At 39.9% G+C, this 21,436-nt stretch overlaps 1 protein-coding gene across 5 annotated transcripts in view; it reads right to left on the reverse strand.

Moving 5' to 3' along the window:
• Positions 1-274: 274 nt before the first annotated feature.
• Positions 275-21,436, reverse strand: part of RPAP2 (RNA polymerase II associated protein 2) — a 93,997-nt gene continuing 72,835 nt past the window's right edge. For 4 of the 5 annotated variants that reach the window (XM_023230995.2, XM_023231002.1, XM_023231001.1 and 1 more), the window contains 2 exons: positions 4,583-4,732; positions 275-596 (listed from right to left, as the gene is read on the reverse strand). In XM_023230995.2, the coding sequence (XP_023086763.1) occupies position 596; positions 4,583-4,732 (151 nt within the window). In that variant the 3' untranslated portion in view covers positions 275-595. Of the gene's footprint in view, positions 597-4,582; positions 4,733-16,853; positions 17,183-21,436 lie in introns of those variants that run through there. The other variant, XM_023230996.2, reaches the window with a different exon arrangement.

Consider the following 21,436-nt stretch of genomic DNA (forward strand, 5'->3'; position numbering starts at 1 on the left):
AAAAAAAAAAAAAAAAAAAAAAAAAAAAAGAAATTGTCTCTCTTGCAAACAAACTACAGATTCCATTTAAAACATTTCCCTGAGTCCAGAAAGTTCTGGGATTTTCCTGTTTTGGACTAGACTTGCAAATGGCTTCATCTTAAATTGCATTTATTGACCTAATTGTTTACTGATCTTTAGAATTTAGAGTTTAGATTGGGAGGTCAAAATCGTAATTTTCTCAATTTTTTTGGCAAACTGATATGATGGCTGGAATCATCCAGAAAAAGTAGACATCATTATATTTTCTTGAATATTCATTCAAGTTTCAATTTAATACTTAAACATTCATTTTCAAATAAAAACACTATGCCTTGTAGCTAGGGATGCAAAGACTTGGTTATCCTTGTTGGAGTAATGATTCTCCTCTATCTGGGGAGGTCATCGTCTGCAGTTGGAGACTGAGGGACTGGGAGATGGGAGGTTGAAACTTAAAGAGGTAAAGGTCTGTCTTGGAATAAAGCTAGTTATCAGTCACCACCAGACCATCATGGTGGCTAGAATTCCAGAAACGGTGAATAGAAGTTCATCTTCTATTTTGTCTTCATGGAATATATCTGTGAAGCAAAAAAGGACACTTTGAATAAAACATGTATTGGGAGGCCAAGGCAGGCAGATCACAAGGTCAGGAGTTTGAGACCAACCTGGCCAGCATGGTGAAACCCCCATCTCTACTAAAAATACAAAAAAAAAAAAAAAATTTAGCCAGACATGGTGGCATGCACCTGTAGTCCCATCTACTTGGGGGGCTGAGGCAGGAGAATTGCTTGAACCCGGGGGGCAGAGATTGCAGTGAGCCGAGATCGCACCATTGCACTCCAGGCCGGGTGACAGAGCAAGACTCCATCTCAAAAAAAACCCAAAAAACAAAACGACAAAAAATATGTAAAGTATTTTACTAGCTGTTGTAGACACTATATGTCTTGTCAATATTCATTCCATTTTTTCCCCATTATGTATATTCTACCCAACAACAGTTGAGTGGAATAGACTGAGTTTCATATTCAACCTGAGGGCTAAGTTTTGACTGATCTAGGTCAACTGGAAAAGCCCTTCTCTTTCCTTCATCCTTGACCAGAATGATTTCGTTAGCTCCTTCCCTCACCCTTTGCCAGAATGATTTTGTCACAGCATTCCCATGACCCCATGAATTGGTTCAGGGGTGTCCTCAATCAGCATGAAGTTCAAGACTCTCACCAAGACAGTGTGGTATGCTATATATAAAACTGGAGCCTACTGAACATTTTTGCCCCTCTAGTAGACAGCTTCTAAGACATCCCCCAATGGCTGCTGTCTCCTGGTATTCATACCTTTGTATAATCCTCTCTCTCACCTTGAGTATGGGCTGGACCTACTGAGTAGTTTCTAACTAATAGAACGCAGCAAAAGTGATGGGATGTCACTTCTGAGATTAGATATTAATACAAAAAGACTGTGGCTTCCATCATGGGTATCCTCTCTCACTGGCTCACTCCGAGGGAAGCCACATGCCATGTTGTGAGGTGCACTCTAAAGAGGCCTATGGGCAAGGGATTAGGGGAGGTTTCTAGACAACAGTGAGAAACTGAGACCCTGAGTTCAACAGTCTGTAAGGAGCGCGATCCTGCCAACAATTCCTGCCAACAACCACCTGAATGAGCTTGAAAGGAGATCTTCCATTCTAGCCTTCAGGTGACATCACAGTGCTGGCTGATAGCTTAACTGTAACATCAGGAAAGACCCTGAACCAGAGGCTCCCAGTTCAACTGCACCTAGATTCCTCACTCATAGAAACTGTGACATAAAAAATGTTTGTTGCTTTAAGCCACAAACATCTTTTTTTTTTTTTTTGGAAAAATCTGTTAGTAGCAAAAGTTAACTAATATACCACATTAACAAAAGGTAGTTGGAAATGGATTTTTTTTCTGTTATTCACAGCTGAAAGCATATTAATATACTAGGTAGTAATCTTGAAAAGGTTACTAGATATTAAAATCTCTAGACTCAAATGAATTTACCATGGCATACCAAAATCATGCAAACAAAAAACCTTCTATCCTTCCACTCACAACCATCTTCATTTCCCATATGGAAAATTATGTAATAAGGGCTATTCATTCGTAATCCTTTATAATACTGACAAAGTAATCTGGGCCAAGATTTACCTTGGATTACTTAAGCAAATGAACAATGTAAATAAATAATGATCATAGGGGAACTATTAAGTCCACTTAAAACATCTACTGTTGAAAGTCCTTAAAACTACTTTAACACCATCTGTTTATGTACAAGTTTAAAATATGCTAGTTAAAATGATTTTTAATGGATATCTATTCATTATAGCAGGTTTAGAAGGACTTCTGGCTAGGCACTGTTTGCTCTCAGTCTGAAATAGAAACCTCTTTTTTTTTTTGAGACAGGGTCTTGCTCTGGTCCCCAGGCTGGAGTGCAGTAGTGTGATCATGGCTCACTGCAGCCTCAAACTCCTGGGCTCAAGAAATCCTCCTGCCTCAGCAGGAGTAGCTGGGATTACAGGCAGGTCCCACCTGTAGGCAACCATATCTGCTAATTTTTTAATTTTTTGTAGAGACAGGATCTCTACAAAACTGGGCAACTTTGTTGCTCAGACTGGTCTTGAACTTCTGGGCTCAAGCGATCCTCCCACCTTGGCCTCCCAAAGTGTGGAATTTTAGGCATGAGCTACTGCATCCAGCCAAGAAACCTTTCAACCAATGTACAAAGGATGTCATGGACTGAGGAGTATGATTGGTTTAACCTCCAACCTCTCCATATTCTTTAAGGGCCTTTGAATGCTATGCTTATACAAACCAACCCAAGTTCACTCCTTCAGTAAAAGCCTTTGCTATATAGTGTCCTCAGAGTAGCAGGATCACTTGAAAAGACCATTGGGTATAAGTTAGGGGGCAATTACAGTGCTAATTCCTTTTTTTTTTTTTTTGAGATGGAGTTTTGTACCGTCACCCAGGCTGGAGTGCAGTGGCACAATCTTGGCTCACTACGACCTCCACCTCCTGAGTTCAAGTGGTTCTCCTGCCTCAGCCTCCCAAGTAGCTGGGATTACAGGTACCTGCCACCATGCCCAGCTAATTTTTGTATTTTTAGTACAGACAGGGTTTCACCATGTTGGCCAGGCTGGTCTTGAAATCCTGACCTCTCAGGTGATCCGCCTGCCTCAGCCTCCCAAAGTGCTGGGATTACAGGCATTAGCCACTGCACACCCGGTCCGGTATTCTTTCTTAATCACCAAAACCACCTCTTTCAAATATCCTTCCTGTATATTTAGAGATTTGGTTAAAGATTGTTTTATAGGCCGGGTGCGGTGGCTCACACTTGTAATCCCAGCACTTTGGGGGCCAATGCGGGTGGATCATGAGGTCAAGAGATCAAGACCATCCTGGCCAACATGGTGAAACCCCATCTCTACTGAAAATACAAAAATTAGCTGGGCATGGTGGTGCACACCTGTAGTCTCAGTTACTAGGGAGGCTGAGGCAGGAGAATCGCTTGAACCGGGAGGCAGGTGTTGCAGTGAGCTGAGATGGCGCCACTGTACTCCAGCCTGGTGACAAAGTGAGACTCCGTCTCAAAAAAAAAAAAAAAAAAAAAGATTGTTTTATAAAAATTCAAAAAATAAAAAGAAATATTAAATGACAGACATCAAGTATGCTTCTGGGAAAGAGATGGGATTAGAGGCAGAGGTGGAGGGGGAATTTTCCTTTTACTGCAATCTGTATTGCTTAACTTTTATTTTACAACATTTTGTATTGCTTTTATAATTTAAAAAATGTTAAAAAAAAAAAAAAAGAAGAAAAAAGAAAACGTTCCCTGAGAGAATCTCACTGGTAGTTTAGGATGAATTCCCTCAATTATAACATTAAATCAGTACCTATCTGAGCATACACTTTGGTATTGTGTGAAATGAGAAGGAAGGAAGGAATAGATGGAAAGTTATGATTAAGCCAGGACATGGAAGGGAATATTCTGACGGGCAGTTCTGAAAGAGGAAAGGGTTTGGGATAGTAGGAGAGGGCTGTGTATCTCAGAACAGAGTTAGGATTCAACAAAGTCAGACTTGTAAATTCACCTGCTTATCTGTACGTGAAATGACTAAGGTATTGGCTGAGTAGGGGGTGATTTCACTGAAAGAGGCAGTAGGATGAGGATGTTCCCAATGGATCACTGCAGTAGCTGGGTTGAAGTAAACTGCTACTTCCTGGGAAGAGACTTATCAGATGGGACATGTGGGATAGCCTATGCTTGAGTATGAAACTGATAATGTGGCATTTCCTGGACTGCAAAAAACAGAACTGTTGTAGCCTACAAGAGAGGAATGCAACAAATATGGGGCACAAAGTAAGTAGACAGGAAATGACTGAGGCAGCTGAGAACTAAGGGATACCATGTCCTTCCTTAGCAAACTGAGGGCATCTTGAGGTCTGTACTTGGTTTTTATAATTTCCAATAATAATAAAAAAAAAAAAAGCCAATCCACGTAGGCAACAAATGAAGAATAAAAATCAGAATAAAACACAATCCAACTTACCACTCTGGTAAACAGCTGGTTCTAAATATGATGGTTAAACTTTCAAGGTCTTCATTCTTTAGATGTAATTCTTCAAGCAGGGTGTCTAGAAACCGTGTAAACACCATACCTTCCTGAGAATGTTTCTGAATGCCAAGAATTGGGGTCAGTCTGAAACAACCAAAAATAACTAAATGCATATCCATGAAATGATAAGGGCAAAGGGACTCCTATTTTCAACGTGGCAGATAAAATTTTATGAGAATAATAAGGTATCTTTGATTTAACAAAACTCCCAGAGAGAAGGCTTTACTAACAAAGGCAGAAGTGAAGTCTCAGGAAAAGACTGAAAGATCAAACATGAAGTATGAAAGAGGTATAAAAGCCTAAATCTATAATATGTTTGTTGTTCTTCATTCCAGCAAAAACTACTAAAATTCTGCTCAGAAAATGAACTCTTTCCATTTGGGAAAGGGAGGTTACAAAAGGAGTTTAGAGCTGAGAACTGCTTGAAAAACATACTTATATTAGATGTTTGGATTATATCACCTAAAAAGACAGTAATAAACAAAACAAGATTATCTTTTGAATGAAATTTTATTTTATTTTATTTTATTTTGAGGCAGAGTCTCGCTTCTATCATCCAGGCTGGAGTGCAGTGGCACAATCTCGGCTCACTGCACCCTCCACCTCCTGGGTTCAAGCGATTCTCCTGCTTCAGCCTCCCGAGTAGTTGGGATTACAGGTGCTCAACACCATGCCCGGCTAATTTTTGTTTTTTTGGTAGAGACGTGCTTTCACCATGTTGGCCAGGCTGGTCTTGAACTCCTGGCCTCAGGCGATCCACCAGCCTCAGCCTCCCAAAGTGTTAGGATTACAGGCGTGAGCCACCGTGCCTGGTCGACATTTTTTATATTTATTTATTATTATTATTTATTTTTTATTTTTTTGAGAGAGAGTCTTGCTCTGTCACCCAGGCTGGAATGCAGTGGTGCAATCTCAGCTCACAGCAACCTCCCGGGTTCAAGCGATTCTCCTGCCTCAGCCTCCTGAGTAGCTGGGACTGCAGGTGTGTGCCACCACACCTGGCTAATTTTTGTATTTTTAGTAGAGATGGGGTTTCACCATGTTGGCCAGGCTGGTCTTGAACTCCTGACCTGAAGCAATATACCCGCCTTGACCTCCCAAAGTGCTGGGATTACAAGTGTGAGCCACTACACCTGGCTAACATTTTTCTTTTTAAAACACTAAATACATGAATTATGTCTTGTAAAGCACTTCATATTAATTCTGTAAGAAACAGTATGCTTTTTTTCTCTAACCATTTGCAGTAAGTACTCCTAAAGACTGACTCTGCACAATGGAATTTTAAAAGTAATTTAAACTGAAATGTGATCAGTACATGATTTTTAAAAACTGAGCAATATCTATTCTAATTACAAAGATTAAAGACCCTGACTTCTCATAAATATATATATTTTTTTCTCTAGAGAGTATGTGTCTCAGAGTTCTTACAAGTTACATTCCTAGAAAGCTTTTTTGGAGAAAATTCTTTTCTCCCCAAATAGTTTTATACTTCCCACAAAGCTCTTTCAGATATTTATTTAACCTTGGTTATTTGCCTGGGCATATTTAATAAAAATAAAATAACTCAAATTTAAATCAATAAAGCTCAAGAAATCAGAGCAGATCAGTTCCACAGTAGTCAGTGTGGAATGTAAGTGTTTTCTGAGAGGCAGATTTTCTTTCTTGCTTAGCCATCCTATACGGGAAGTAGAAATAAAAGGGAAAATTTGTCAGAATTGTCTAAAGATGGCCAGGACTTCCAGAGGAGGTGGGAAATTCTCTATATCCCTGAAGTATTTTTGCAAGAACTGGAGATGAGATGACTGCAATAGTCCAATGAAATCCATAGAATTATAACTGGGAAAATTGCTATTGTGCATTCCTTTACCATCTCTCCTGTATTTCTTTGCAGCTAGGGGATGGAGTACCAAGTTCTCAGACTTCATGAGCTTTGTCTGCACATATTCCCCAAAGGCAGTTCATACTGAGAAATAGGACTACCCAAGTATTCCAATGCCAAGCCCAAGCTGGGTATAGAGATAAACCTAGAGTTGTGGCCAGCTTTTTTTCTGAGGCATTTTCCCGTAGAGAAGGTGGAACCCAGAAGCTAACTCTAGCTTTTCCAGTACTTAAGTGATGTCAACATTTAAAATATAAGTTGCTACTTCCCCATAATAAGACCAAGAATAAGGGATGGGATAACACTGGCTAAAATAAAACCAGGAAGTCCAAATTGGGTGAATCAAATATGCCAACTCCATAGAAACCTAGTTTTTGTGTATATTTAAAGTGGTACTGGCTGGGTGTGATGGCTCATGTCTGTAATCCCAGCACTCTGGGAGGCCGAGGTGTGCGGGTCCTTTGAGGTCAGGAGTTCAAAACCAGCCTGGCCAACATGGTGAAACCCCATCTCTACTAAAAAGTACAAAAAAAAAAAAAAAAAATAGCCCAGCGTGGTGGTGGGCACCTGTAATCCCAGCTACTTGGGAGGCTGAGGCAGGAGAATCGCTTGAACCCAGGAGGCAGAGGTTGCAGTGAGCAGAGATCACACTGCTACATTCCAGCCTGGGCAACAGAGAGAGACTCCATCTCAAAAATAAATGAATGAATGGATGAATAAATAAATAAAGTGGTATTTATTTGACATATCCAAAACAACTTCTCTGACTTTCAAGGAGATTAGTATTTGGCTCATATGTGAAAATAAGGTTTTCTCAATTCCTTCTCAAACTGCCATTAGTACTTAAAACAAGTGTCCAAACTTAATTTAGAAATAAATGGTGACTACTAGATTTCTCAATCTGTGTGCCCATATGAGAATAGCAAATGTGAAGAGTTATTACAGAGAAACAGCTTGTAAGAGCTGTCCCTCTATCAACTGCCTTAGTTACAAACTATTTTAGAAATAATAACAATTCTCTAGACAACCTGCAAGGCTAAAATGATTCTATAAATTACTAAAATTAAAAATTACTAAAATTTCTGTTTATAAAGAAATCCTTGGATTAACGAGAAACTTTAGCTAGGAGAAAACAAACAAACACAAAAGGAAAGCAAGGACACAATCCCACTACATGTTTCTGAGCCCATGGCAAATACTGCTCATCCATCAGGCATTCTTTTCTTAATGAGCTAGGACCTGCTTTGAGAATTCTCAAAACAGGACTCCGAACAACCATTTCAACTGTTTAGGGCTGGCTTTTGAGATGAAACCTATTCCCTCCCAGTCTAACTACAAGCCCTAGAGGAACTATGTACACAACCCAATTATTATTATTTTTTGAGACAATGTCTCGCTCTGTCATCAGGCTGGAGTGCAGTGGCATGATCTTGGCTCACTGCAACCTTTGCCTCCCGGGTTCAAGCGATTCTCTTGCCTCAGTCTCCTGAGTAGCTGGACTACAGGCATGTGCCACCACGCCCAGCTAATGTTTGTATTTTTAGTACAGAAGGGGTTTCATCATATTGGCCAGGATGGAATCGATCTCTTGACCTCGTGATCCACCCGCCTCAGCCTCCCAAAGTGCTGAGATTACAGGCATGAGCCACCTTGCCTGGCCTACGCAACCCAATTCTAATCCTAGCCCTGCCAGGAATGCTTGTATGACTTGGGGCAAGTTGCATCTCAAAGCCTTAGGGTCGATCTATAAAATGGGGCTGATAATACTAAAATACCTTAAAAGATTATTGAAAAATTCAAATGGGATACTGTAGAGGAATAGTTCTTTTTATCAAGTATAGTATTGGTTATATTATCAACTAACATTTACCATGTGCTACTTATGAGTACTTACCATGTACTATGTTCTAAACATGGATTATCTCCTTTAACTGTATAGAGATCCTAAGGGATGTAGTTATCACCTCCATTTAACAGACAAGGAAATAAAGGCCTAAAAAACAGAAGTATCTTCCCCAAGGTCACAAAGATAGTAAGTAGCAGGTTGGGGCTTTGAACCTAAACAATTTACCTCAAAAAGCCCAAACTCTTAGCTAATATGCTAGCTTTCATTCTTTGTAGACTATAAAGCGCTATAAATTGTTCCTTGCCTGACTTATGTGTACTGAGCCCTCAATGAGCATGCAGAAGGAACAGAATGATTTAAATTTGCTTTAGAGAACTAGAGAACTACAGATATAAAAATGGCAAGTAGTTGGGAGACAGAAGGAAGTGCTGATAGAGAAATCACACAAAGTCTGGTGTCTGGTGGAGACAAGAATATCAACTTGGGTCCTAAAGATTTCTACAGCAAGTCATCAAACAGAAAGATAGCAATCCTCAGGCGTCTGGAGACAGGATTTCCTGACTATTCTTAACACGTGAGCCCTAACTGTTGCAGCATAATTATACTCTTGGAAAGTTTAGCCAGTAAGGAAATAAGATTTCCTTTAATCTTATTTATTCCCTTGTATTTCCCTTTTAATCTTTAACTGAAAAGACTCCTCCCCCATCAGTCCCTAACAGAATATAAATGATCATAGATCTATATAATATAGTCATCTCTCAGTATCTGTCGGGGATTGGCTCCAGGACCTCCCATGGAAATCAAATTCTGAGCGTGTTCATTCAGGTCCTTGATATAAAATAGCATAGTACTTGCATATAACCTATGCACACCCTCCCATATACTTTAAATCATTTCTACATTACTTATAACATCTAATACTATATAAGTGTTATGTAAATAGTTATACTGTATTTTTAAGGGGAAAATGACAAGAACAAATGTCCATATGTATTCAAAGCAGATGCAGTTTTTTCTTTCCCTGAATATTTTAATTTTTTTTTTTGAGATAGAGTCTCACTCTGTCACCCACGGTGGAGTGCAATGGTGCTATCTTGGCTCACTGCAACCTCCGCCTCCTGGGTTCAAGCGATTTTGAGGCCTCTGCCTCCTGAGTAGCTGGGACTACAGGTGCACGCCACCACGCCCATCCAATTATTTATTTATTTATTTATTTATTTATTTATTTATTTGAGACAGTCTCACCCTGTTGCCTAGGCTGGAGTGCAGTGGCTCCATCTTGGCTCACTGCAACCTCCGCCTCTTGGGTTCAAGTGATTCTCCTGCCTCAGCCTCCTGAGTAGCTGGGATTGTAGGCGTCTGCCACCACACCCAGCTAATTTTTGTATTTTTACTAGAGACGGGATTTCACCATGTTGGCCAGACTGGTCTTCAACTCCTAACCTCAAATGATCCACCCGCCTAGGCCTCCCAAAGTGCTGGGATTACGGGCTTGAGCCACCGCGCCTGTCCAATTTTTTGTATTTTTAGTACAGACAGGCTTTCACCATGTTGCCCAGGCTGGTCTTAAACTCCCGAGCTCAGGCAATCCACCTGCCTCAGCTCCCGCCCCCGCCAAAGTGCTAGGATTACAGGCGTGAGCCACTGCACCGGCCCTTTACCTGAATATTTCTGATCTGTGGTTCACTGAATCCACAGTTGCAGAACCCCTGTGTACAAAGAACCAACTGTATTAGCTTTCTAAGAGTTATAAGTTGACAAATTATTTTTGGAATTAGGTGATGTATAAATGAATAAATACTATAATAGTTCCTGTGTATCTCTAAATATTAATCCAGTTGGACTACTTTTGGAGTCATATAAAACTTGTATTATTTTTAAGATGCTGAACCCTGAAAATCTAATGTATAATTTTATGAATGATTCATTCAAGAGTATTATGATTTGCTTTTATTTCCAAAGTAATTTACATTCAAAATTGAATAATGCTTTATTACTTAATAGCACAGATTCCTTGCCCCATCTACTTTAATTTATTTATTAAATTTTATTTTATTTCAGTGGTTTTGGGGGAGCAGGTGGTTTTCGTTCACATAGATAGGATCTTTAGAGGTGATTTCTGAGATTCTGGTGTACCCGTCACCCGAGCAGTATACACTGTATCCAATGTGCAGTTTTTTAAATCCCTCACCCCCTCTCACCCATCAACTTTAATGTTTTATCACTTAATAGCAATTAACTACCTGCAAACTTTTACAGTCTGGCTGCTTATTGGGCATTTTCTGAATTCCATGTTATCTCTGTAGCAAGAGGCTCCGTATCTCCTTGCACAGATGAATCAGAAGTGAGATTATAACATTTTATCTGCCTACTATGGTTTTGATCAACTATAAGAATTGGTTGTAGCTATTGCCAAAGATGCTACTAACTACTGGGATTCTTTTTAGGGCACATACTGCCCTAATGATAGGTATCATTGGACTAACTTGAGTTTGAGGACCTATCTGATGTAGAGGTCCAAGTACTGAGCTTGGAGACAAGGTTCTATTTGGAGTGTGCTTTTGTTAGTAGTGACCATGCAAGAGGACTTTGTAAACCACAAAGCACCGAGCAACGCAGTCCCTTTATGTGCATAGAAACAGGCCCAGTGAAAAATGAACAGACTTAATACGGGAACTGTTCTTTTCATGGTCAGTAGTGGTCTCCTAACTTCTACTTCTGAAAGCCTCTTCTGTGTTCTCTTCCTAGTTAACTGAAGTATTGGATGTTTCTGATCACTTCCTCCCTTCCTAGAATTCTCCTCCTCTTAGTCATGGTTCTTCTCCTACCCCTGATTCTTTATAATCTCTCTTGTTGGCTTCTCAATGTAATATAATAGGTCCATGGACAACCTACAGTCCACAGGCCAAATTGGGCTTCCCATTTATTTCAAATATGGCCATAACCATTTATTTACATATTCTATAGTTACTTTCATGCTGCAACAGCAGAATCAAGTAGTTGCAACTGTAGTGCCAGCAAAGACAAACATATTTACGATCTAGACCTTTACCAAAGTTTGCCAACCCCAGTACTAATTATATACAGCTTTAATTATTATTTTTTGAGACCAAGTTTCGCTCTTGTCGCCCAAACTGGAGTGCAATGGCATGATCTCCGCTCACTGCAACCTCCACCTCCTGGGTTCAAGCAATTCTTCAGCCCTCAGAGTCCTGAGTAGCTGGGATTACAGGTGCGCCACCAGCATGCCCAGCTACTTTTTATTTATTTATTTATTTATTTATTTATTTATTTATTTTTAGTAGAGATGGGGTTTCACCATGTTGGCCAGGCTGCTCTCGAACTCCTGACCTCAGGTGATCCGCCCACCTTGGCTTCCTGAAGTGCTGGGATTACAGGTGTAAGCCACCGCGCCCGGCCTTACAGTTTTAATTTAAAATGAATAACTCAGTCATTAATGTAATGCTTTATATACTATCACTCTGATGATTAGAGCAATTACAACAGGAGATGAGAAATCTAAAGGAACCATTTGGCTCTAGGATATTCAGGGGCTGGTCTATGAAAAATCTCTCGCATACTGGACCACTTGTCGATAAAGGATGCTTAGTAACCAAAACTATCTCATAAAGTTTCCAGCTGGAGAGAGTATTTTCCCTGGCTCATTCCATTCCAATCATACTGGCCAACCATATCTCAATTTGTGCTGAGGTTAAGTTCTCCCCACTTCAGAGGCTTGCTTGGGGATATTCCCCCTCAGTTCTCTGCATGGTAGGATCCTTCATGTGATTCAGTTTTGTTTAATGTCACTTTTCCCTCTAAAATCCAACCTCAGTCTCACCTCTCTACTTCCTTTCTTTGCTTTTTCTCCATCATCCTTAATAATCGTCTGTTTGTCTATCTCCATCCAAAAGAATGTGAATGTCATGAGGACAATGACTTCATCTATTGTGTTCACTGTATCCTTTGTGCCTGTTACGCTGTAGATCATCAGATCATCAATAATTACTTGTTGAAGGAAGAACTAGTTTAAGAGGACAACTATTTATTGTGATTACTGAAATGTTCTTCTCCTTCACAAAATTTTCCTCCTCTCATTTGATTGAGAGGAGACGAGGCCTTGCTGTGTCGCTCAGGCTGTATTGCAGTGGTGCAATCATAGCTCACTGAAGCCTCGAACTCCTGGGCTCAAGTAATCCTCCTGCCTCAGTCTCCAAAGTATTAACAGCTGGGACTACAGGCATGTGCCACCATACCCGGCTACTTTAAAAATTTTTTTTTACTGTCTTGCTATATTGCCCAGGCTGGTCTTGAACTCCTGGCATCAAGCAATCCTCCTACCTCATCCTCTGAGAGACTGGGATTATAGGTGTGAGCCACTGTGCTGGGCTCCCCTCCTTTCATTTTAGAAGAATGGAGGAAACATTTTCTTCATTCCCTCTCCCCCAGGCCACACATTCTGCATCTTCCTGCCAGAATATTTCAGAACATCCATCAGTGAGGTGTGAGATGAGCTTCAATTTCATCAGGCATTAAATCGTGACCTACCACTTGTTACTGAAATTCTCTTCCTCGCTTCCATTTGTCCTGGAATTCAGTGTTGTCTGGGAAGCACTAAGACTGGCTAAGCGTGAATAGTGCAATGTGCCACTGAGCAGGCTTGGGCGTTAGCTTTAATTCACTTCCAGAACTACAGAGGAAACTGTGGAGCAAGGGGCTGGGCCTGGAGGGGTTGCTTGGTCCCTTTCTCAGGAACAAAAGTACTTAATTAAGCCTTATAGGTGAAATATGAAAGGAGAGGAAATTCTTTTCATTCTAAATGACATGAGATTTACTTGGCCAAGGGAAGAAGCAATTTAGGATATCTACATAAAGTTATTTTTAATTGGCAAATAAAAATTGCATATATTTATGGAGTACAACATGACATTTTGAAATATGTGTACATTGTGGAATGACTACATCAAGCTAATTAACGTATGCATTACCTCATATACTTATTTTTATGTGGTAAGAACACTTAAATCTGTTTTGATGATAATAATGGCTAATATTTATTGCTTTCTAGGTGTCAGATACTTCTTTTTGTTTTGCTTTGTTTTTCTGTTTTTTTTTTTTTTTTGAGACAGGGTCTCACTCTGTCACCCAGGGTGGAGTGCAGTGGTGCAATCAGAGCTCACTGCAGCCCCAATCTCCTGGCCTCAAGCAATCCTTCCCCCTCAGCCTCCCAAAGTGCTGGGATTACAGGCATGAGCCACTGCACCTGGCCCAAGTTTTTTTTTTAAGATTCCACATATAAGTGAGATGGTACGGTATTTATATTTGTGCCTGGCGTGTTTAACTTAACCTAATGTCCTCCAGATTCACCCACGTTGTCACAAATACCAGGATTTCCGTCTTTTTAAAGCTGAATATATGCCACTGTTTATATATATATATATATATATATAAAAAAAATATATACACCATATTTTCTTTATTCATATATCTGTTGATGGACACTTTGGCTGATTCCGTATCTTGGCTATTGTGAACAAAGCTGCAATGAAAATGGGAGTGCAGATGTCTCTTTGACATACTGATTTCATTTCCTGTGGATCTGTCTTATCTATCTATCGTTCTGTCTTATTTATCTACCAACCTACCCACCCACCCACCCTTCAGTGGGATTGCTGGATTATATTGTAGGTCTATTTTGTGTGTTTTTTTTTTTTGAGACAGAGACTCACTCTATTGCCCAGGCTGGAGTGCAATGGCACAATCTCAGCTCACTGCAACCTCTGCCTTCCAGGTTCAAGCGATTCTCCTGCCTCAGCCTCCCGAGTAGCTGGGATTATAGGCACACACCATCATGCCTGGCTAATTTTTCTATTTTTAATAGAGATGGGGTTTCACCACGTTGGCCAAGCTGGAACTCCTGACCTCGTGATCCACCCACCTCGGCCTCCCAAAGTGCTGGGATTACAGGTGTGAGCCACGGTGCCTGGCCAATTTTTAATGTCTTGAGGAACCTCCACACTGTTCTCCATAATGGCTGAACTAATTTACACTCCCACTGACAATGTGCAAGAGTTCCTTCTCCCAAGTATCTTCACCAATGCTTGCTATCTATAGGTCTTTATTTCTGTGTAATTCTGGCTATCACTCTTCTTGCATGGGGTATATTTTTATTTTTTTTAGGTAAATGAGAATAGCAGAAACTATAAGCAAAATGAAGACTCAACTGTTTTGAGGGATTTATACTCCCTTTCAGTCTCCTTCTATTAAGAATTAAATGGGGCCGGGCACGGTGGCTCAAGCCTGTAATCCCAGCACTTTGGGAGGCTGAGACGGGCAGATCACGAGGTCAGGAGATCGAGACCATCCTGGCTAACAAGGTGAAACCCTGTCTCTACTAAAAAATACAAAAAAATAGCCAGGCGAGGTGGCGGGCACCTGTAGTCCCAGCTACACGGGAGGCTGAGGCAGCAGGATGGCGTGAACCTGGGAGGCGGAGCTTGTAGTGAGCTGAGATCCGGCCACTGCACTCCTGCCTGGGCAACAGCGCGAGAACCCGTCTCAAAAAAAAAAAAAAGAATTAAATGAGACCCAAAGGCCCCATCCCTGTGTTTTTTTATAAAGTCTTGCCAAAGTAAGCAGAATAGACCCTTTTCTTAATATAATGATTTGGTCTCTTTTCACAAAACTGCTAATAAACTACCTTCATGATTCTGAAGGATGGAGATTCTACACTTCTACATGTAGTATGCTGCAATGGTTAATAAACCTTAAATTCTAGACATTGTTTCTCATATATAATCTAAATGTCTCTTGCAGAATTTTATTTTCTTCTTCATTGAACTTTTGTGGGTGTTTTTGGTCGGGGGGTATGCAAGCTCTTAAAGTTATTCCTTCATATTCTTGAAAATGGTTCTCAGTTAATTCCAAGTCTTTTTAATCTTTCCTTATAGAGGCCATCTGACTACTCCCTATTGGGATTGGTGTTTGCAGTGGTGTTCTTTCCTATACTCACTTCTAGCTTATCATTTTTCTAAAATGTAGTGCCCCATAATATAAATATTGTCCAAACTGTCCAAATTCAGTACTTCAAAATATAAAACAAAACATGTCAAACCCCACAGAAATATATCATAAAATAGACTGGGCACAGTGGCTCATGCCTGTAATCTCAGTACTTTGGGAAGAATGACCTGGGCGGATCACTTGTGGCCAGGAGTTCAAGACAAGCCTGGCCAACATGGTGAAACCCCATCTCTACTAAAAATACAAAAATCAGCTGGGCGTGGTGGCACATGCCTGTAGTCCCAGCTACTTGGGAGGCTGAGGCACAAGAATCACTTGAACCCTGGAGGCAGGTATTGCAGTAAGCCGAGATCGTGCCACTGCACTCCAGCCTGGGTGACAGAGCGAGACTCTTGTCTCACAAAAAGAGGAACATATAAAATAAAAATGTTTACTTTCGGGTTATCTTTGAAGTACAATTGCAAGATCTTACCAAACACCTGCTTCCCCTTTTTTTTTTTCTTTTTTGTTAAATTGACTCCCCAGGCTCCTCTTTTCTCCTTATTCCTTATTTCTTTATCCGTGCAGTATAAATTATGATATGCTAATTACTTACCTGTTTAATTTTTTCATTAATGAACAACTCCTACCCCATTATACACTGAAAGGGACTCAAGCTTCTATTCCAATCTTGCAACTTCTAATAGTGAATATCAAATAAAACCAGCATGGGAGTGGTGACTTATACCTGCAATCCCAGTGCATTGGGAGGCTGAGGTGGGAAGATTGTTTGAGGCCTGGAACTTGAGACCAGTCTGGGCAACAGAGCAAGATCCCATCTCTACCAAAAATAAAAAAATTAGCTGAGTGTGAGGTGCACGCCTGAAGTCCCAACAAGAGGCTGAGGCGTGAGGATCAGTTCCCACAACTTGTAAACTCGACCCCAGGAGTTCAAGTTTACAGTGAGCTATGATCATGTCACTGTACTCCAACCTGGGTGAAACAGTAAGACAGACCTTGTCTCTAAAACAAAACAAAACAAAACAAAGAAACAAAACCCCATAATAACATGGTGGGCCCAAATAACTTCTACATAAATAAAAAACAGTAATGTATACTATAGCTGATATTTAGTGTGGTTTATGCAGGAAATACTTTAAAAACAACCAGCAGAGAATGTGATTGGCTGTAAGTAAAAACAAAAGATTTCTGTTGGAAGTTATTCAAGTGATTTAAGTATGAATAAAAACCTCAAAAGGTGACACTTAAGATGGCTTAACACAGGCTATCTGCTGGTGAATATAATTTGAAAACAACTTACATAATAAAAACTTGCAATGTATAAATCACAAACAAGAGGAAACTGCTCATGAAACCTCCACCGATTCAAATCTCACTTCTGAAAAGACAGATATCCTTCTATAACAATTCTTTACCATATGGTAAGTGGCGTAACAACAAAAGCAAAAAGACAAGTGTCAAACTGCATCTTATTGATAAGACCTTTATTTAGCTGACTGCTCCACATATGCTACACATCAAAAGGAAAGAACGTAAATCAGGTTAGGACAAGTACCCTCCATTTGTTATTACTGAGCTATCAAACAACATCTGGTTAACAGGAATTATCATATACAGTAGTAAGAAGAGTTTCAAAGTTTGGGCAAGATAACTGAATCAAGAGAGGGATTTTTAATTAAAAGTTGGCATTTTTATTAAAACCTTCTATCCAAGGATTTAGAGCTGTACAAACTCTTGACTAAGCCTCAGAAGTTATCCATAATTTTGGAAGTCACCAGTTTGTATTCTGTCAACAGAAAAATATATATAAAGAGTTAAAGTTGTGGTTTACTGAGCAAGTGGAGCTAAACTGATGAATCTCTATGTTATTTATCTCGTGGAGTACAATAAAAGTCAGTAATGAACTTGGATTTTTTCTTTTTCTGAGACGGAGTCTTGCGCTGTCGCCCAGGCTAGAGCGCAGTGGCACGATCTCGGCTCACTACAACCTCTGCCTCCCGGGTTCAAGCGGTTCTCCTACCTCACAGCCTCCCGAGTAGCTGGCATTATAGGTGCCCACCACTGCGCCTGGCTAATTTTTGTATTTTTATTAGAGATGGGGTTTCAGCATGTTGGTCAGGCTGGTCTCAAACTCCTGACCTTGTGATCCACCTACCTCAGCCTCCCAAAGTGCTGGGATTACAGGTGTGAGCCACTGTAGCCAGCCATGAACTTGGATTTTTAAGTGGCCTTCCCCATTCTGGTCCCTACTGTCTTGCTTACTACACTCATACTGAACCACTGGAAACTCCATACTGTAGCTCCACAATCTGAATTATCCTTTCCTGAATAATCCTAGGTGATATGTGTGAAGATCACATTAGGCACCTGCTTAATATGATATAGCACAGGTATCTCCAAACCTGACTTTCAAAACTGGGCAGAACTAATAACTCTTTCATAGAAGGATTTTCCTAAGTGTTCATAATTTATTTCCAAATTTGCAAAATCAAACGAGTAGGCTGTTGTAAAATGACATGGAACAACACTCCTCATACTCAACATAATCTTATAGAATAAAGAGCTGTGAGAATGTCTATGTGAATAAAATGTCACCAGAAAGCATGCTTCTCTATGGTTTGGGGTTGGAGGAAGGGACAGGAAGTGAAAGGCCACATACTTTTCTGTACCTAACAGATTTGAGAAATTACTAGGTTCATGCAGAGTTCTGCTGCAGTAGGGAAGCCTGTTCTGCTGATTACCATGCATAAAGGTGATGAAGATGTAAAGACTGCTAAAAGATAACACTGGGCTTAAAAGAAATTTTTTAAAACACTCACTCTTTCACCCTTCAGAAGTTAGGGCTGGGAAGGAGAAGGTAGGAAGACTATTTCTGTCAAACAGCCATACCTTCAATGTGTACATGCACAGGCACTATGTTTATCACTTTAACCAATTAAAACAAATGGGTATTATAATACCTGACACTTTGAAGGCTTACAATCAAACAAAAGCAAAAGCCTTCTGGGAAAGACGAGGCACTAATTAATAATGGGTTGGGTAAGTGAAGAATCTAAAAGATGAGGTTTAACAGCATAGTCTTATTTTAGGAGGCTATATGGTTATATTTGAGGAAATCACACTTAATTTTCCCAAATGTGTTTTAGGTGCAACCTATCCAGTCAGTTTCCTTTTGAAAGCTGAAGTACCTGAGGCTGTGGAGAGGGTAAAGGAATTATCCAGGGTCATACTGGCTAAGAAGAGTGCAAAAAGTGGAGACCTTTATCACAAAGGTATCTTGTCTATTTGCTTATCTATCAGGCCCCAATACTTTCTTCCTGCATGGCAGTAACAACTGTCACCTTACCCATATTTTATCTTCTTCTAAAACTTGAGATTTTTCCCTTTTCTACATGAACAAGTGGTAAATGATAAAGGATTAAACCAAAATACCTGTTTGCACACCCATACAATCAAAACTGTAACGAAGAGCTGTGACCAGCAACACAAAGGGTCAAAATGTCATCTATTTTCAGAAATTGCCGGGTTCCATACAAACCCCAGACATTTTGCAAAATGCCTCTCTCAGATATTGAAAAAAAATTCTGATATATACTTTCAAAAGGAATTTTATCTGTATGTTAGATAAAACATACAATATGCACTGCATGCTTCTTAGCATGAAAGTAATTACAATTTCATGTTTAATATTAACTCTTTATCTACCTTGCTTGTTTCTTATTGAGGAAAAGGCAGAAGATTCAACTCCATTAGTGAGACTCTGAACACATCTGTCTCATCTGCGGCCCTTGGCTTCCTCCCCAAAGTAACACAATAGCTACCAGGGCACACAGAAAGAACCTGTCACCCTGTTGAAGAGTTCTTCTTTTTCCATAAAATAACATGGACTGGGCCATATACATAGGTAACTACTTCGTGGTACTTTGCTAAACTGCTGTTATTGATATGTTTTCAGTAAACATGGTTTTGTAACTGACAAGGAAACAAATGCCAGGAGGTCAGGGCTAAATTTAAAATTCCCTTTTTTAAGGGACATGGCCTGGCTCTGTCACACAGGCTGAGGTGCAGTGGTGCGATCACAGCTCACTGCAGCCTCGAACTCCTGGGCTCAAACAATCCTCCTACCTCAGCCTCCCAAATAGCTGAGACTACAGGCAAGCACCAACACATCCAGCTAAAACATTCAGATACTTTAAAATGGATGGTGGGAAACTTTCTAAATTGGAGATAGAGAGTTTTTCCTGAATGACAGTTCTTTCCTAGTTGTTCCCTTTGTGGCAGGAAAGATCTCAACAACTCAGTCAAACCTAAGAAGCTATCGTGATTTCCAAGTTTGTTAATTTTTTTTTTTTTATAGGACTGACTTGTTGGTCTTCAGCCTTCCTGTGAAGTTGCAGGAAGTGTTGGGGCTCAAGTGACTTTCTTAAGGTCATGTAAGTCAGTAAAAGATGAACAAATAACCCCAGAAGTACTCCCACTAGTCTACACTTCTAACCACTAGACCACAGTAGTTCACATGTCTGATTCATTTTAAGAAATGAGTAGATCTTACAGTTTTCAAAGACCCACTTGGATATACTCTTCAAATAATTTTTGAAATCTGTCATAACCAAATAAAACATGCAAATGAAAACCAGCAATTCTGCTGTTTCTAATTCATCCTTTCTTTGTGATAGTCAAGAGGAACCTTTCAACACTATTAATGATTTTAGAAGAAAGCTAAGTACCTCTAACCAAGCAAACCCTGGTATACACAGCTAAGTCAACTGATTTAGCACTTCTCTACTTAGCACACCAATGTGCACTAGAATTAAGACAGTGGTTCTCAATTCTGCCTGCACAAATTAGCATCACTTGGGGAACTTAAAAAATTCTTATGCCCATGCCCCACCCAAGACCAATGAATCAAAATCTTTGAATCAGTCATTGGTATTTTTTTTAAAGCCTCCTCATGTAATTCTAATATATAGCCAGTGCTGAAAACAATGGATGTGAAGCTCTGTTAAATTTCCAAATTGAATAAGTTTGTGTAGTTCTGTTTATTTGTTATACTTGTTCATTACACTTTTGGAAGAAATTGGATAGTAAAGAAAATGAGATTTTTATATAAATGTGTAACAAAGCAGAAGGTCCCAATGAGAGGTCTTACTCAAGGAGGTTTATACAAGGGAGGTATTATTTCTGCCTGTGGGGTGTTAAGGAAGGCTTCTAAGGAATTGGTAACATTAGAACTGGATCTTGAAGGCTATGATAGGCAGATATGAAAAGAAAATAAATTTCAAGCATAGGTCAAGTCCTATTAAAGATGGTTGTGGGGGAAACAGTCAGTGGACATAATGTAAAGACATAAAAGAGAAATAAGGCGAATAGGTAAGTTGGGGCCACTTGTGAAGGGCCTTGAAATCATGTAAAATTATGTGGTAGGAGCTGGGAAGTCACTAAGTTTCTGAACAAAGGCCTGCCTTAATCAGAGTTAAGCTTCAGTGAGATGATTTTTAAAGCTAGAGGGAAGGATGGACTAGTTGAATGAAGAGACACACGGCAAGGAGAGCTGCTTGGGAGGGCTATAATTGCAGCAGTCTAGGCAAGTAATGAAGGCCTGATGTGGGTTAGTAGCAGTGGGAATGGAGAAAGACAACTGTATACGGAACTAAAAGGACTTAGCAATTGATTAGCTATGAGAGATAAAGAGAAGCACAGTTCTGGGTAATTAGGAGGATAGCAATACCACCAAAAGAAACAGGGGCCATTTGAAAGGCAAAATGACTTCATCTCAAATTTGAGAGTTTGAAATGCTTGGGAGATGTCCAAATGAAGGTGCCCAGCAAAAAAGAAAAAAATTTTGGGCTACAATTTAGGAGAGATGTCAGAGCTGAAGATACCATTTTGTGGGGAGAAACACAAGAATTATTTGATTAGGATGACCAATTTTCTTTCTAAGGTAACTCTACTTTTCTTCCTTATTATATCTGCCTTGATTTTTTGAACTAATATCTCATTAATACTTTTCCAAACCTCTTGCATCCTTGCCTTAGCTTTT

This window comes from Piliocolobus tephrosceles, chromosome 1, assembly GCF_002776525.5.
Source record: "Piliocolobus tephrosceles isolate RC106 chromosome 1, ASM277652v3, whole genome shotgun sequence".
Taxonomy (NCBI): Eukaryota; Metazoa; Chordata; class Mammalia; order Primates; family Cercopithecidae; genus Piliocolobus; species Piliocolobus tephrosceles.